General features: G+C 39.7%; 1 protein-coding gene across 2 annotated transcripts in view; it reads right to left on the reverse strand.

Annotated features, from left to right (window-relative positions):
- LOC138719757 (bifunctional heparan sulfate N-deacetylase/N-sulfotransferase 4) overlaps positions 1–18,303 on the reverse strand; it is a 107,798-nt gene that overhangs the window by 37,732 nt on the left and 51,763 nt on the right. For both annotated transcript variants that reach the window (XM_069855152.1, XM_069855151.1), the window contains exons 4-6: positions 15,929–16,083; positions 6,787–6,972; positions 4,702–4,830 (exon numbers count right to left, since the gene is read on the reverse strand). In XM_069855152.1, the coding sequence (XP_069711253.1) occupies positions 4,702–4,830; positions 6,787–6,972; positions 15,929–16,083 (470 nt within the window). The remainder of the gene's footprint in view (positions 1–4,701; positions 4,831–6,786; positions 6,973–15,928; positions 16,084–18,303) is intronic.

Raw genomic sequence — 18,303 nt, forward strand, 5'->3', positions numbered from 1 at the left:
CTGAAGTAAACCCTCCTAAAAATCCTGGTCCAGGGTTTAGAGCAAATGGACACCAGAGTTGTTTTGGGAAGGTGTCACTGAACTGCAAAGCTCACTTTTTTTTTGGCTTAGAAAGTATATTAGCAATTATCTGTACATTTGTTTTTATAGGGAGAGCATCTAGATTTTTCAAGCATCTAAAGCCAAAATTGGAATTGTTGCCTAGCTGCTATTAGGCTCATCTGCAGAAACACACCGATGTAAAAATTGGATGGTCTTAGAGGTCTTTTCCAACCTTAAAGATCCTATGATTCTAAAGAGACTCAAAAAAAAAAAACAAACCCAAAAAAACCCAACAAAAACCAAAACCCCAGAGAAATAAGATAGACGGGCAACAACCCCCAGGCTTGCTCAGAAACTCTCTTCTGACTTCTAGCCTACTTGGTGATCAAGAAGGCACCTCATAAAATGATAAAACAAAATGGTCATCTGCTGTAGTTCTAGAAAGGGCTCTGCAAAACCAGATATTCTTTCATTTGGTTGGTTTTGTTGTTGTCTCTGTGCTTTTCATCCCAGCCAGGGGTAGTGAATGACACCGTGCACCACAGGGTAGATAACTAGCTGCATAAGGAGATTTCTATCCCAGTCTTGTTCTCTGGAATATGACCTGTTATGGTATCACACACATAATTTGTGTACAACTTCAGTTGTCATGGTGGCCTGGCAGTGCTGTGAGAGTGCACATGCATTCTTTTTCTGCACACACAAGCAGCTTTATACTGTCTTCACCCTCCTGAAGAGCGCACTGCCTACGTGGAAGGGTTCCCTTTTCTCTATGGAGATAACTCCCACTAATGCTGGTTCCAATTGCACAGACCTACTTGGGACCAGATCCTAATGAGCAGGAGACTTGTGCAATCGTATGGCAGTGGAATTAACAGGAACCTCTGTGTTTTTGTGAATCTCCTACACAGCAGGTAAGGGTCTGGCTAGAGATTTTAAAAAGTAAATGAAACGTATTTTTAAACAATGTCAATAGTGCAAATATAAACAACAGTACAGGCAATCCCTTTCCTGCAAAACTTGAAGTAGGATAACTACAAGGATGTGTAAAGCAGCCTGCATGCTAGAAGACAACGGTGCATTCTGAAGGGAGTTGGGTTTTTTTATGGTTGTGGTTTCTATCCATAGACTGCGTTTGGCATTTCATTCAATATAACTCAACAACAATAATATTTTAAATTATAGTTTTGAAAAAGCCTTTACGGTCCAGGCAGTTGCTCTTTTCCATAATCTGTCTGGAGAGCATGTGCTGGTTTATGCGGTACTGCTTGTGGTAAACCCCTGAACTGTGCTCATCATAAAGCCCTGAACTGCACCCGCTGATATTCAAATACTAGGGAAACTTATTAATGAGGTGTATAAGAAGCTTCTAGGATATGAGACAGGAAGTCTCTTGCTGCTATTCCTGTACGTGCTGCTGCCAGATAGGAGAACATATCACATTCAAAGCATATTTTTTTAATTCAACTGAATTTGTGATTGAGCAGTGGAATAGGCACACTATTGATCCTTTTCAGAAGGTACATGATTTTAGGTAGTATACTGTATATTTTTTAAATTAACCACCAAAGCATTACATCTTCTCTTCGGATATAAGAAAGATCATCTAGTTTGTCCACTTGTGTGCTGTCCAAACTTGGTGTTTGAAAACAGAAGTGTATGAATATAGATGATTTTGTTTCCTGCTCACACAAGTTTTCTTCTGAGATAAGGCTGGATTTTGCTTTTACTGTTGTCAGTCAGTGCATATTTCATAGGGTAGTGTACCAACCTGACTTGAATGATGCTAGGGTTTTGTGGTATATCTTACTTCAGCTCACACATGTGATTAAATTATATTTCTTCCTGTCTGAACAAGTACATAATATTGGAACAGATTCATAGTTAACTCAGAGATAGAGAAGTGCACGTCAGTATTTCACTCCTGTTGCTTAGCTCAGTAAAATATCAGTTTTGATGAGGTAAAGATAGAAAATCATATTAGTAGGGGAGGGAGAATCAAACATCAACAGTATAGAAAAGCTGTTCTTTTCTAATCCAGCCCAATAATACATATTGCTCTCTCAAGTTATTGGAACACAGCTTGGTCAAAACAATGACCTCATGTACTGAAGAACAAAGAAAATCTTATTTCCTACCTCTTGTCTTTGGAAGAGAGTCTTCTAACTCTGTCATGAACACTGATGCATGATTAAATCTGGAATGCTTTGCCTGCTGTTACATATTGCCTTCCTAAGAAAGATCCTGTCTCTGTGATATCACTCCTGAAACCTAAAAGGGAAAATCGTAGACTGCTTCTCTCAAGTGTTGTGTGTAGGGCACCAACAGCACCCAGCTGTGCTGCAAGACCTGTCTAGGGAGGGATTTGGCCCTTTTCTATAGGAAAGAATTAGTCCCAGCTAGGGGAATACTCCTTCAGGGCCAGCATAAGCAGCCAGGAGTGTTTAGAACTACCAGAAAAAGATGCTTTAGCACCTCCAAGGTTGGCCCCACTTGGGAGATGCCTGGAGAGCTCAGGTTAATGATTATGGAGAGTGTAAGAAATGGTGGCATGGGTCTAATTGATTTCATTTAGAGATCAATCATGACCTTTAAAATAAGTCTTGGACTAATTGAAGAACTACTCTGCCCCATCGTCTTAGCCTCTCTTTGGGAAAAAAAATTTAGATTTAGTAGTTTAAGAGACCTAAAGTCTGAAATGTCTGGTAAGCAACTGTGAGCTTGTGCCTTCTTGCTTATTTGCTGCTAGTGAGAAGAAAAACCCTGAAACAGGGAAATGGTGAGTTGTGGAGGAGGAAGTCAGAGTGGCCTGATGATGCCCACAGGTTTGGAGACAGTGATTGACTGAAGACTTGGGGCTATTCTAAGCATCTCTTGGGGAGTAAAATCATACTCTGCTACAGACTGCTGCACTGCCTAAAGCTGAAGAAATCTTTAGATAGTGAAAGATGCACAGGTATTGATCAAAGTATGATAAAGCTAAGGATAATGTCCAGCAGCAGAATCCCAAGACAGTGATAAGCTAAGTTGCACTTAAGGAATCTATGGTAAGAAAACCAAAAAAACCAGCCTGACAGAACTGCAGGTAATGGAGAGATGAGATAAAGAACAGGGATAATTTTTTGTTCTCAAATTAGGAGTTGTGTGTACAACACAGAAAAATTCTTAATAGAAATGTCCCTTTTCTTTAAATCCACTCAATCTTTGATTCAGACACCAGCTTAGCTTCTCAGACAAAATTTTCACTTAATTATATAATAGTGAAATTTATATTTAGGTCTCTAAATAAGTGACCTGGATTTCAGAGCTAGCTCCACCTGAAGTTTCTTTACCTCTGCAGAGAAGTCAATGTGTATCGCAATTTAAAACCACTGAAAATTAGGCCAGCTGGCAAGACGCAAGACATTTATCTTGTGAGCAGTATAGATTGTTTGGGTGGAACAGGAAGAAGGGAGAACAAAGGCAGAATTAAGTGATTTATAGGTTTTCCTTGTTGTCCTTCCACCTTCCACCTCTAGGCTGCTGTCTTAAATGGCGAGAGACTTACCCATAGACGAGAGAACTTGGACTTGAAAATATAACATTATCAGTCAGGTAGCTTTCCTCCTTGATCCTTGGCAAACCTAATTATGCCTATTCACCCACTGACGTTATGTTGTTGCGTGTGTGTATATCATAGAAAAACCAGGTTGGAAGAGACCCACTGGATCATCGAGTCCAACCATTCCTATCAAACACTAACCCATGGCCCTGAGCACCTCGTCCACCCGTCCCTTAAACACCTCCAGGGAAGGTGACTCAACCCCCTCCCTGGGCAGCCTCTGCCAGTGCCCAGTGACCCTTTCTGTGAAGAATTTCTTTCCTAATGTCCTGCCTAAACCTCCCCTGGCGGAGCTTGAGGCCATAATATATATATATATGTGTGTGTGTATATATATATCAGCACAGGGTGGTTCAGGCTACTTTAGTAGCTGAGAGACTGAATTGCTGGATAGCAGTGCAAATCATTGTGAAAATCTGTGACACTTTTGACTAAACCATGTGTATGTGTAAGTTTAAACATATCTAAGTTGTTTTTATGTGTACATATACATACATATATATTGTTTATTGTTCATGTAGTGTTAAAAAAGGAGAAGAAACGCAGTCCTGAGCTAAGTTAAAATGTTAATTAGAAAGCTAAATACTGCTTGGGGTATTTTTCAGCTGCATGAAACCTATTTTTGAGCCAGCAGCAGGGGAATAATATCAGGCCTGAGCCCTGGGGTTCCCATTGAGCTGTATTAGAAGTGCCTGAGGAATCAAGCTTGTGGAAAATAGGAAAAGCGGAATAAGATCACACAATTTTCTCTACCCTCGCTGACTTCTTTCAGTCTGCTAGACAAGCCAGTGCACTCTTTTCTCACAGGGACCTGGCTTCAGGGTTGGGAAACAGATTTGGAGCTCAAATGAATGCATTTTCCAGTAACTTGTTGCATATAGTTGTAGTTAGAAATTAGCAGAGGACTTTTTGCTGCATTCTTCATCTTCTTGCTGCCTCTGAGCAAGTGCTCTTGACTCTTGCTTCCCAAATAAATGCAAAGAAAACTGATCTTCCCTTCTGCCCTCTCTCCTCGTGTTAGTCAGCATGCCCATAAAATAGCAAAAGAAGGTACCTACGGGATTCAGGAGAATGGTGAGGAAGAGTTCACCCCCTCGGATACTTTTGTCCAGCTCCTGAGGACCCCCAGGATATTCCTTGTGAAAAATAGTATGAGTGAAAAGGCCACAGGTCTGTCGAGGGAGCACCTGAGAACAAAAAAATAAAAGCTGTTGTGACATTAACTTCTTTCTGCAAACTTACCCTGGCAAAGCCACCCAAATCCCTCCAACAGCTCAAAAAAACTGCAATCCTTTCTGCCTCTGTGTTTATTTATGGGCTTCTTTGTGCCTTCTGTACTCTTGTGGTAAGCAAGCGCAGTCCTGCAGATGTGGGAAATTCCAGATGTCAGCCCTGAAAAGCTGTTGACACACATGCGCTCGGCTTTCATGCAAACGGTTTCATTTAGCTCATACACTCATAAGAAGTGTTCGTTTCCTGGCATTTAGAAGAAGAAGAAACCCAAAAAGCCAAACCTTTCTTCCCTTAGCAAGGTTAGTTTATTAGGAGATAAATAGTGCTTCCTGGCCATCATTGCTAGTCAGGCAATTTATCTTAGTGTTGTTGAGACGTCGGACTGAATTTGTGTTCAAGGCTGTAGACTATGAATGACCCTCAGTCTCAGAGGGTCTCAGATCCTCAGAAAGCCATACTGAGTCCCTCATTCCTGTTTGTCAAACTTTTATGGAATTAGTAGGATGGTCGCATGAGACCAGCCTGAAGTCTGCATCCCATCCCCTCGTAAATCAAGAGGCTGTGTCAGAAACAAGCAGGCTAGCGTGTGTAGTAAAACAAACTCCGAATTCTAGAAAAATGTCATAGTTTGGGTTGGAAGGGACTTTAAAGATCATCTAGTTCCAACACCCCTGCCATGGGCAGGGACACCTCCCACTGGATCAGGGGCTCCAAGCCTCATTGAACCTGTCCTTGAACACCTCCAGGGATGGGGCAGCCACCACTGCTCTGGACAACCTGGGCCAGGGCCTCTTCACCCTCACAGGAAAACATTTTTTCCTAAGATATTATCTCAACCTCCCCTCTTTCAGCTTCAAACTGTTCCCCCTCATCCTATCCCTGCATTCCCTGATAAAGAGACCCTCCCCAGCTTTTATCTTGGGGAACTAGCAGAATAAGTTACATGATATGCTGGGTACTAGCAAACAGTTGTGGTAAAGACAACTGTCAGGGCTTACAGGTATTGCCTAACCCATGCAGAGGTAGAGTTCACCTGGGGAAGGCCTTTTGTTTTCCTTCAGCCAGTATTTTTGCTTTTCTACTCAGTTAAAAGAACAAACAAAACCTACATTCATCAGGGGACTTTAATTCATGTGTAAATGCACTGTGGAATTTGAGTCTATTCCAATAGTAATTGGATTCTCTGCAGCGAATTTGTGGTTTTGATTAAGACACAACTTTTGTCTTGTTTAGGTGATCACAATTTTGACTTTATATGTGCATAAAGAATATTTGAGTCAATTGGGATTTTAAAGCATCCTGGGAACTGCCCTTGAAATATTTCTCACTTCACTCATGCATGCTCATTTTTTGAGTTTCACCCATCTTTAGGGCTTCAGCTGGCTAGTAAGACAGGCCAAATAATTTTCCTGCTCTTTCTCCAGCTGAAATGCCTGTGAGGAACTTTTCTTTCCGCACACAAATATGTGGTCTGGAAGTACCTGGTCCTTGGCTCTGGGAGTTTCAGAAGAAAAGCTCGGATGAAACTTTGGCCTCAGGAAAGTGTCGTAGTTGCTGGAAATTACTTACAGCTGCTCACCTTCCCAGGTGGTGGATTCCTAATCCTTTCATGCATAAAGATGAACCAGAGCTTGAAACATAGGTCTTAGGCAGTTTAATGAATTTCAAAGTATGCATTTGTAACTCGGTTGATAGTTGATGGGACTACGAGTACATTTTGTTTCCGAGGATTACATTTGCAGTTTTGTTTAAAACTGGCTGCATAACAAATACACTATTTTGGCATCCTTACAAATCCTTGATCACAGAGAATTTTAATGGTTGCTGTAAAACTTGGAGCGTTTGATAAAAATAGCTTATTTTTAGTCACTTGAAGTACTATTGCTATGAAGCATGGAAATGCAGTGTACCATGATGCCATTGTGGATGAAGCCCCGTCTGTACCGTGCAGGCTTCAAGTGTGGATATTCTTCTGTGCTGGTCACTCGGATGTGCCAGACCTTCTTCCAGGCCTCGTACAGCTGGATGTGAACCGGGTAAACCCCGGAGTGGTGTGGAGCTACTGCGTACCCCATGTCAGTCGGTATGCCGTGCTCCTGCAACACAGCAGAGGGAGGAATATATTTAGGAACAGGCAAAAAATACGTAATAATTCAAAGTTTATTTTTCCTGCAGACAGCAGCATCTGAGAAACTGTTGGCCTTGGACAGACTTGCATCTAATTGTATATAGTACAAGCTAAAAATGGGGGGGAACATGAGGAGAATGAGAACTGCAGAGTGACAAATAAGCCTCTTGGATTATGTTGTGTTACCCTGATACAGAATAGATTTGCCTGCCTTTTTGTTACATATTTTGTGTATTCTAATACGCATCCTACCTGCTTGGTTCTTTTAAAAATAATCCAGTAAACTGATTCAGCTTATTTACCAAGCTATCAAACTGCATTAGAGTAGGAAAGAGATGGAAAAAATTGTTGCAGTTATGCGAGTGAGATTTTTTGTTTTGTTTTGTTTTATTTCAGATTTCTGGAATAAAAGCAAGATCCTTACTTAATAAATAAATAAATATCCCACATAGCCTCTGTATCTGTTCATATTTTTTTTTCCATGGTATTAAGATTGTTAGCAAAAAGAAGCTGGACTTTGGTCATACTTGTCATTTCATAAATATTTATTTTGCTCCATTTCTATGAGGAAATAGGTTTATTTTCATGAGTATGAGCTATAGGCTATCTTGAAAATGTCTTCTGATGGCACAATGAGATAGTTTATGTGCAGGCAGAAGGAATTAAAGAAGCAGCTTAACTACACGTGTGCTGGGCATGTTCCCTTCACTCCTGATGCTCTCTTGCCTTTGTTCTGCTCCTCATCCCTCCCAACTGTGACAGCATGGGCTGCCTGAAAACTCCATCTGATGACAAGGTGTGATAAGCACATCTATAGACCAGGATACATTTAAAAGAGAGCAGATTATTTGAAATGTAAGCTATACATGTGAAAATGAGGTAATTAGTTCCATTGGTCTGAGTGACTATTCAGAAATGCATTCAGGGTTTAGCATCAGCTGCTGGCTCAAAGAAAGACTGAGCTATGCTGCTTCTCCTGAGTCTTGTTTCCAGCAGGTCCACTAAAAACCCTTTTTAACTCTCCAGGCTGCAGGTTGTCCTGCCACTGTGGCTCTCAATGGATCCCTTCCCACGCTCTGGGTGTTCACTGAGCTGATTTAACTCCTGGTACTACAGGATACATCAGTTCTTTTCTCTTCACACAAAATTGATGTTCAGAGGGAAATAGCAAAAACATGAGACTATTTTTTGTCCTTCCTCTTTGTCACATTAACCAAGAACTGTTAATTAATTCCAAGAACAGGAGGTTTTGCTGCGTGTCTTGAAGGACTTCGCAATGAAAGGCTTTTGGTTCACTGAAAAACCAAGGTTAAACCTCTGAAGAACACTACTTCGTATGTCATGTAATCCAAGCACTTAAAATTATCCATTTCTTATTAGTGAAGATCTTGGGTTACTGACTGATCTAAGAAAAAAGAAACCCAAACTCCCTATTTCATAATGTACTGAGAGCAAAATTTAATTTCTGCTTATTAATGTTGTTACCTACCTGAAAGGCATGAGTGAAAGGCATGTTGTTACCTACCTAAAAGGGTGAAATGTGGAATAACACTATGACAAGTGTTAAATCACTCTCTTTTTCTTGATTTTTTTCTTTTTTTTTGCCATGAACACATATAAATGAAAAGCTATACCTCAAGGTTTCTGAAAAGTCTGCCTGAGTTATCTGCCTGAGTAGTCTATGATGCTTACATTGTCCAATATGCTGTGTTAACTTAAATATACTGTATTAACTTGATCTACAAACCTTCACCAAACCTGTGTTGCGGAGTATAGAGACACATATATGTAAAGCAAACGTAACTTGAGTTAGGTAAAGTATGCTGCTTTGAATTATAAGTCCAAAAGTAGGGATCTAGATGAATACATGCAAAATCCTGTTTATATACTTACTATTTGCTGCTCGTATTGCCATAGCAACAGAATAGTGAAATGGTAATCTGCCAGTCACAAATAAAATAAGACAGCTTTTCATAAGTTTTCAATATAAAAAGCTAATTAGCCTCTGAATAAAACCTGCATGCTACATAGTTCATCACACAAATGTATATTAGTCATTCAAATACCCAATAAGTTTTTAAGAAGAAACAATGGGCAAATAATCAGATTTTCTTTGGTCAGTTTCTCATTTTACTTGGGCAAATTAAATATTTTTGTCCTTTTTTAGTTATTTGTTGCTTTGATTCCTTTTTTCATCTCATTTTGTTAATGAATTCAGTTTGGAATTATGAGCTACTATGTTCAATGAGGAGCACACGTTTGAATCTAAGCTACTGGATAAAATGAGAGATTCTTATAGTAAATGTATCTTCTCATTTATTCTAAGGAACGATTTCCCACGAGGTTTTATTGGGTTATTTTTAAATTCAAGACTTTAATTGATTTTTCTTTTTAAGATTTCTTCAGAAACTTTGTGTGTCTGTCTAGTTGGAAAACCTCTGGCCCTTTTGGGCACTAAGAACAGCAGCATCACATTCCTTTGACACTTAAGCTGGGACCCAAAGGTGTTAATTTTGGGCACAATAAATTTGTATTCCTGTTTAACTTGTGCGTTAAGAGACTTCGAACGCTAATTTAAACGGCAGTGTGAGCTGAAGCTGCAGCAGCAGATAAGCTGAATCACTGTTATAACCTGTCAGATAGGAGGATGATGATTAAAACAGTTACTGCTTTTGGGGAAGAAGATTTTCTGATTTGTTGCTGCTTCTAATGCATTGGTTTGCATCAGGGAGCAGTCTGGGACTGTGCTACCTGCCTTGTTTTGAGGGCTAGACCAGACTATAGGATGTGTTCCAGGAGCACACCTTGTGTCCTCCGGGCACCAGTGGGCACGTGTTTGTGGCTCAGACTACTACCAGCTCAAAATAAACCTCCCTCTGATGCCTGCACATGGCCAGCACGTCTGGCCAGTGGCAGTCACCTCATGTGGTAGAGCCCAGGGAGCTGCTGGCTCATGCTCCTGCTGATGCACCCAAGCCAGAGCAATGGGAATTGGAAACTTCAGTCCTGCCAGTGCAGCGTGGCTCATCTTTGCACTCCCCAAAGTTACCTTGCCTGGAGCCCATGTGCAGGACAAGTACTTCTATGGGTGATCTGAAAGGCTGCAGCAATCTGCTAAAGCTTCTTATCTTTCTCAATTATCAGTTTTGTTCAAGCAAGTGAAGATTTGCTTGAAAATCCTAACCTCTTTTGACCTTCCTATTTGTACAGAAAGGAGCTGTGTTCGCCGTGAGTCAGCATGTGCTGTGTAAGTGAAAAACTCCTCTGTGCCCAAAGGCAGGTGATGCAGGATGCAGACTGCTCTCTAGAAGGAGGTATGTTCTGAACAATTAAGTTTTTATTCTTATAGCAGATTTTCTGTGAGCAGGTGTTGGAACTCTGGATAAAAAAGAGCACCTGGAAGACTGACTATTTATATTACCAGGATCTTGTCCAATATTAAACAAAAACTCCAAAAAATAAAAAAAAAACACCAGATTTTGACTACATCAAATATCCCATTTTCTTGTTAAAATGCAGTAAGAAATAAAATGAAACAAACCTAAAACCTGTTCTTACACAAGCGCCATTCTGATATAGTAAACTAAGTACATTTCAAGAAGTTAACTTCCACAGTTAAAACAGTTACATAAACTTTGCATATTTTTAGTACTGAGATACGGTTTGAAAATTACTGCATGTGGGTGAGGTTTCCTGTAAGAGATTGTATGTTACTATGTCAGTTTAAAATATTTAGTAATTTTTCTCGTATTTAGTAAGTAAATGTGGTATTTTTGCTTGTCGACACTCACAAAAAAGTTCTTGTATTTTATTCCTTATGGGCATATGAGTTTTGTTCTTATACATTTCTGAATAATTTTTTTTAATGAATATTCTGGCTTTCAATTATTTTAGTTCTAGTCTAAACTTGAAAAATACAATTAAAAGTTCTCTAGCTAGAGAAGAAGGCTCAGCAACCAAGAGGTGATTGCTACAGAGATACAGGGGCTCTGTGTGTCGGTATTTGCTTTCACCTTTGTTCATCTCCATGCGGTGCCTCCTTGGATGTGGCTGTACAATGCACCTAGCAGACAGTACAAGCTGGGTTTATGAAGTAGGGTTCGTGGTGCTGGCATCAAATCCAGGATTAACAAGGACATGGGAAAAAGTAAGTTTTCACCCGTCTTACTTAGGAGTCTCCCAGATAGCACCATGACCCCTATCCTAGGCATGCTTTGAGCTGTAGCAGGCTACTAGGAAGCAGAGAAGATGCTGAGATTTAAGATCTTAGGTTTCTAAGGATGCAAAATGAGGAAAGGGAGTCTAGCACTGAGGAAGATAGACGTGACTAGGAAAAGTGTAGGTTCTACATGCGTGTGGTACCAAATAAAGCAGAGAAAGTAGAGGCAGTCTTAAAGATGTACTGTGAAAGCACACTCCTGATATGGACAAAAACAACAATGAAGGTGGGCAATTTCAGAAGGATGTTAAGATTAACTGGAATAAATCTTATTCTGTCTGAAAAGAACAGTGTTATGCTACATATGCAGACCATTTTCAGAACATTTTTAGAGGCGATTTCTAGTGGACATCTCTCCTTCCCAATGTTAACTACAGATATTATAAATGGGGCAAATTAGACTCTATTTTCATCACATGTGTATACTTTGCTTTTGATGCGTGGTCACTGGTCTTTGCATTCTTAGTCTTTAATAGGTATATTAAAAGCTCATGGCTTCTTTGTGGTTTGGGCAGCTCAAAAGTTTTAGGTGGAGGAAGTGCTGATGTGCATCTGTATTTGGTTTATAAATGGGACATGGAAGCCAAGGAGTTACTAGACAGGGTCTGAATTTGTTTGTTTTATATAAGTGTATCTCTGAATCGATGTGCTTGTTTTGTGTATGTCTCTCAATTCTTTATATCAGATCACAGATGCCTTTTTACAGTCGATGATAGTTTTTTGCCCTGTATCTACTGTGCTTTGGGCACAGGTGCTCACAAATGAACACGGAAGATAATCACTGAGCAAATAAATCGTGGGACAAAATAAAGAGCTATAGCTTTAGATTAAATGTATTCTACTTGTTTTTGTTAGATAAGGATGTACAAAAGGGAGGAGGAAAGATGTCTTGTGTTTAAAGATGGCAGTGAAAACTTGCTTTGTTTTGTTTTTGGAAAATGTACTCAGAGAGGCCTCTGCTTGTGAAAGTTGTTTACTACTTTGTGTATCCTTTGCATTGCCTATAAACAAGGAGAATAATACTTGAGATAGTATCAGTTTGCAAAATTTAATCCAAGGCTTAATCCATTAGTGTCTTTAAAGGATTTTGGGTTCCTCTGATAGGAAAAATCCCTACAAAACATGAGTGTCAAACCCAACTGATAATCAAAATAAACGTCATTTGCCATTTCCCTCTCCAGGCTCTGAAGCACACCATCCATATCTACATAAATTAGATGACACTGGGATAGTGAAGTTCTGGGTAGTCTGCAACTTTACCAGTTAAAATCTCTGGCTCTTGTTCCTCTGATGCTGAGGATATCATGAGTGCTTGTGAAGATATTTGGGAATGGGGCAATGGATGGGGGCATCTATGGGGTTCATGCCCAGGCATTCATGGACAAGGACTTTCCAGGCAAAACTTCCCATATTGTCTGAGCAGTGGGGCAATAAGTTATGAAAGATGTGAGAAAGTCTCTTCCTCTCACCAACAAGGCATGAAACAGCAGAAATGATAAACATCTCGGTGACAAAATATAGTAATTTGGAGGGTTCTTGTTAAAGGCAGTCTCCTAGTTCACAAGGAATTCAAACGTAAGGGAAAACTTTGAAGTTTGTTGATTTTACTAAGCTTCAGATACACAGAGGTATGAATATTTGCACTGAAATCAAGGCAATTAGATACCTAATTAGCAATTAGTTGTATGTATACAAAGCTGTTGAGATATCCAATTTCTACGTGTATTTTGTGATACAGCTGTTAGAGGCAGGCAGCAATTGTAAGCCCCCAGTTTACAGAGCTTCATTATGAGGTACGATACATCTGTGTAAAACAGAACAAGGTGTTTTCTCTAGCTGTCAGCTGTAACACCTGTATTTCTTGCCCATGTTCAGAAGACCGTATGTGTACTTGAGCTCCTGCAAACCAAAGGTTATGCATACAGTATAAATACTAGAGTCAATTAAAATTATGCTTATGCACATTCACTAATATCCATGAAATATTTTTTCAAGTGCAATGGTTTGTGTTTACTAAGCTTGACTTTAATTCGCAATACTCAAGAGAAGAAAATTCCTTTAATGAATCCTTTTCCCCAAGTGATCAATGTTAATCCCAACTCTGATATCCTCTTGTGTGGAGAAACTGCTGACTGTGATGGAATTTGGGTGCAGGTTTCTGGATAGTGTGACCTATTTTAGCTTTATTCAAAATTGATAAGGCCAGCAGGAATCCACAGGCCTTGATTAACAGAATTTTTGTTGTGGTCTTTATCATAGAATAACCAGGTTGGAAGAGACCCACCAGATCATCGAGTCCAACCATTCCCATCAAACACTAAACCATGCCCATCTTTAGGATCTTAAAGCAACCTCGACTGTTATTCTAGGGTATCACGATGTGATCTCCCATTCTGAAGACCCTGTCTATCTATCTTCTTGTCCATGTTTAAAAGAATCACAGAATGGTTTGGGTTGGAAGGGATATTAAAGCCCATCCAGTTCCACCCCCTGCCATGGGCAGGGACAGCTCCCACTGGATCACGTTGCTGCAAGCCCCATCCAGACTGGCCTCGAACACCTCCAGGAACGGGGCAGCTACAACTTCTCTGGGCAACCTGGGCCAGTACAAATAAATTCCACATTAGGTGATATGTGATCATGTTTCCAAATTATTATTGTGTCTTTCCTTGCGCAAACTGACATGAAGCGTCCTCTCTACTTGTAGCTAAAACAGGAGCTGGGGATTTAGGAAATGCAAGAGAAGGTGGCATTGGCATCAAGCTGTGTTCTCTTGAGTATAATACTAAATAATGATTTTTAGAACACAAATAAAGCATGTATAACATCCATTTTCTATGTATTGTTCTAGGTCTTTAATTTAAATTTGGATCCACACTGTGAAGCCAAAGAACAGTGAAAAGGGGGTTGCTTTTACTTTGGAGGGCTTGCAGAAGCTGTAGCATAGCGAGTTCCTTTCCCAACTAAGATGTTATGCTGAGGATGGGAAAGCAGGGGAGGATACAAAACTACTCTGAAGTCATGGCTGGGACCTCTCTGATAGCTATCAGGAAGACTGTCATATCAGGAAGATAAATTTCTCCCACAGGGAGGTTTTCACAGGAAGCCTTTTGAAAAGAAATGTTCACATAAGTAAATTGTACAGCTCATATAGATTCAAGGTTAAGAGGTTGGTACAACCCCTGTCCAAATGTTAGCAGGAAATAAAACTGTAATAACAGCAGCCTTTCACTGACATCAGCTCCTTATTTATAGGCACCCTAAGGAGTCTCTACCCTTCAGTGGTGATACGGCAATGAGCTTTATCTTTCTGTAGCTGAAGTTGCAAACAGATTCTATTGCAAGCTCTGCTTTCAGGCTATGCTATAGATTTTACTCCTAGAGGTGGTTTGACCGAGAAGACTTCACATTTCCTGAAAATATTAGGAGAATTTCTCTGTAGGTTTCAAGATGAATGGGGCATGTATTTTTGAGATACAGATTGTATAAAGAATTACTCTTGCATTTAAAATCTCAACTTTGTTTGGGTTTCCATGCCAGGCTGCACAAAAGGCATGAACAGGGCATGCCAGGAATCAAGGCTGTAGAAAGGAAAAGACGGCGTCCAAAATGCCTCCGTACGAACACTCTGCCAAGCAAGAGATGGGAAGGGGGGGAAGGCTGGCAAGAACGGTAAACAGTTAAGCTGTTTTTAAATGAATTTTCATTAAAGTTTGTTAGGAAAGTATTTGTGTAAATAAGGGAATAATTTGCATCCAACTGCTTGTTCAGGCATCTGTCTCTGCTGGTTTCCTGATGCGTCTTGGCTCGTGTGAGGGATGGGAGGAAGGGGCAGCTGCTGGCTGGCTTTTCTGCACTGTGAAGGGCTGAGACTTGTGTTCCCCTAGCAGCAGAGAAAGCCCCATTGTGTCATTCTGCTTTTCTGAGTGGCTCTGGCTGCTCAGCTTTTCTAGGACTTGTCGAAGACCACACGTCTTTTCCAAAGCAAGCAGTTCTAGAGTTCAAGTTTTCTTTGTCATGCTCAATAAGCAAGTAGAATTACCCTGAAAGGTCTCTAAATGGTTTCCACCTGACCTCGAAGCACAAGTACTCTGAGATCAGGGCAATGCTAGAAGGATAGCTCTTGTAAGTTAACAACACAAATGAACAAAAATGAAACATCATTAGAGATAAGTATTAGTGGCAGGTCAGTTACATAAAAGGTGTATTTTCAAGCATAACATCTAAAACAGGCACACTGAAATCTAGCAGCTTCACTTATCTGCTTCATCAGCTTGAGATATCTTAAATGATATCTAATGTTTAGGGTTTGCTGGGACCTTCTCGCTCCCCTATTGAGGATATTTGCACCAGACTTGAGGAAGCTGATAACCCGTATAAACCCCTTCTTAAAGCTTGAAAGGTCAGCCAATATCTGCTGAGATTTCACTGTTTGTGATCCGTATGGTCTCACAAAGTTGCTTGGGTGAAGGGCTGCTACCTCTCCACAAAGCCTGTGTCAGTGAAAAAGGCTAAAAGAAAATTCAGCCCAAGTTTGAGATACAGAAAGGCTTTTCTGGGGGCTGAGTTTCCAATCTTGCTGCCTCGTTTGCCTATCTAGATAAATGTATACTTGTATAATGCAGATAAAAATAAAGCCGTGTTGGAAAGCGCAGATATAATATGCAAAGCTGTCCTAGTGACTGTTTTGGTGGTTTTTACTCACTATTGCAAATTCTTTGTTGAGGATCATCTGCTCCACCAGTGATGACTCATTGTGGAAGAGGTGAGGCTGCATGTGACTCCACATATGGGGAAACCACCAAAACTCATCTACAGATCTCAACAGCAAGTCGTCGCCTTCATCTTCCTCTTCAGTCCCTGCAAAAAACAAAAAAAGTAATGGAAAAACAATAGCAGAAAATACCCATAATTGTTTTTTAAACACAGAAGAGGCTGGCATAAAACCTAATGTCCTTGGCTTGGATGTCTCTCTGTGCTGCAGATGGGCTCTAGCACAGCACAAAATGAGTGAGGTGAATTACCATGAATAGTAGCTATGGTGTTAACTGACAGAAATTCTAACAAGCATTAGTTTTCAGGAGCTGCTTATTGTGCTATGGAATCCACTAAGAGTATCTAGAAGCTCATGGAAGTCGAGATTGGATGGACTTGTACCCAAATGCTTTGGTCTGCTCGGACACTACACAGTTGTAGCTGGTCAAGGAGATATCACAGAGAGCTGTGTGCCAACATCTTACCACCTCACATACTCAAATCATAGCTACCTCATTATTAGCCTCAGTAAATTGTTATCAGATTATTTCCGCTAAAGTGTGAAACAAGTTTAAAATGGTTTCAAAATATTATTAGTTAATATTTAGTTAAAAAATAATTATCATGGAAAACAAGAAGCTGTAATAGCAAAGGAATTCTAAATGTTGTTTCCTGTGGTTCAGTATTCAATTTTCGCTAGGTTTAATCATGAAGGAAAACCAATAAAATCTCCTATGTTAGTGAAGAGTGTCTGCTTCAGGCAGAAGCAAGCACGTATGGTTATTACAAAGAAAACCTTCCATTCAAGATACGATGCTGCTTCTACCATCAACAGACGTATGTCTGCAGTGTTTTTTCAAATTGGAAAGGCAATGTTACATTTCACTATCTTCACCCTCAAATTACTCAGCAGTATTCAGTTTATTAGCAGCCTTCCTTTTTGTTCCTTTACAATTTAAATTCTTTGGTTTAGCTTCAGCAAAAAAAAAAATAATTGTTAAATTCAGTCTACTGATGCAAGCGTAGATATCTTTTCTTCTTACAAGCCTTGCAGTGTTTTGCAAAACTCATTGGAAGGAAATGCTCCATGGTTGTTGTTTATTTTTGTGGTAGGTACATACAGAGGTGGCTGTTTGATGCATGCACTTCAGCTCTTTATTTGTATTTTTCACTTCTGCAGGGGTTTTTTGAAGAATGCTACTACACAAGGGGAGCATTACTTTGAAATTTTCTCCTGGTGTCACTGAATCAGTCTGCTCCCCTCCCTGCAGTACTCTGTAAGTTCTAAAAAAGTTGATCCTGCTGATGGGAGTGCTGCTAGAAAAAAGAAAACAAACTTGTTTTTTAGGTAATTCCTTATTGAAAATAAAGGACTGATGGCTGCTCCTTCTGTGAATGTCTTCTCTTGTGTAGGAAACTTCTGTTACTGCATCTGTTGAGCAACCACTTTCTTGTGTTTTAGAGTCTGTGGTTCACATACCATCACCCAGTCCGTGCAGTGGAAAGGAGATTAGGGGAAGAGTCTTAACATATGCTTTCAAAATAGGACAAAAGAGAAAGGGATGGGTGTTTTTGAAGCTATTGAAGATCTCTTTAGTAACCCAAAGATAGAAAACTGAAGGTAGAGATGAAGAGGAAAAAAGTGGATATTTGAAATATATAAAGATCTACAATCACTGGATGTAAGATTCAGGTCAAAGTATAATTTAGCACCTTATTAACATTTGAAGTAGATTATGGTTCTTGAAATAATTTCATTAGTAAAAACTCTATTTTAAAATCTTATATTTTCTTACTAACTTCTTTGGTACAACTAGTCAAACTTCACACTTTTTTTTAATGTAACAAAACCCAAACAAGATGAAGAGTAACACTTCTCTGTTCAAACAAAAACAATTCCACTCTGTAATGGCAGAGCTGAAACAGAAAGCTTGGAAGTTTAATAGTTGGTGATAGTGTCACTTTTGCAGATAATTTTCTTTACAAGCCTTTAAAAAGTGTTGTTTGATTTTATAATTTCTGAAGTAGTGTTATTTCTAAAATATCTTATGCAAAGGTTTAATAGATCATTTGATAAGTGCTTGTATTGTTAAAATATTTTTGCCCGTTTCCTTATTCGGAGTATTGGAGGCAAAACAAGGGATTTTGAGGCTTTAGTTTCTTGTACAATCAACATTCTTTATATAACTTTCTGTCTTCATTTAACAGGAAATCTGAAAAACGCAGTAGACCCACGATGATGGAGGTGAACAGTCATCTGCTTTGAGATGCAGCATACACTTTACACAGGTAGGTGTAAAATAATTCGAAGTAATTCAAAGTGTG

Source organism: Phaenicophaeus curvirostris, chromosome 4 (assembly GCF_032191515.1).
Source record: "Phaenicophaeus curvirostris isolate KB17595 chromosome 4, BPBGC_Pcur_1.0, whole genome shotgun sequence".
Lineage (NCBI taxonomy): Eukaryota > Metazoa > Chordata > Aves > Cuculiformes > Cuculidae > Phaenicophaeus > Phaenicophaeus curvirostris.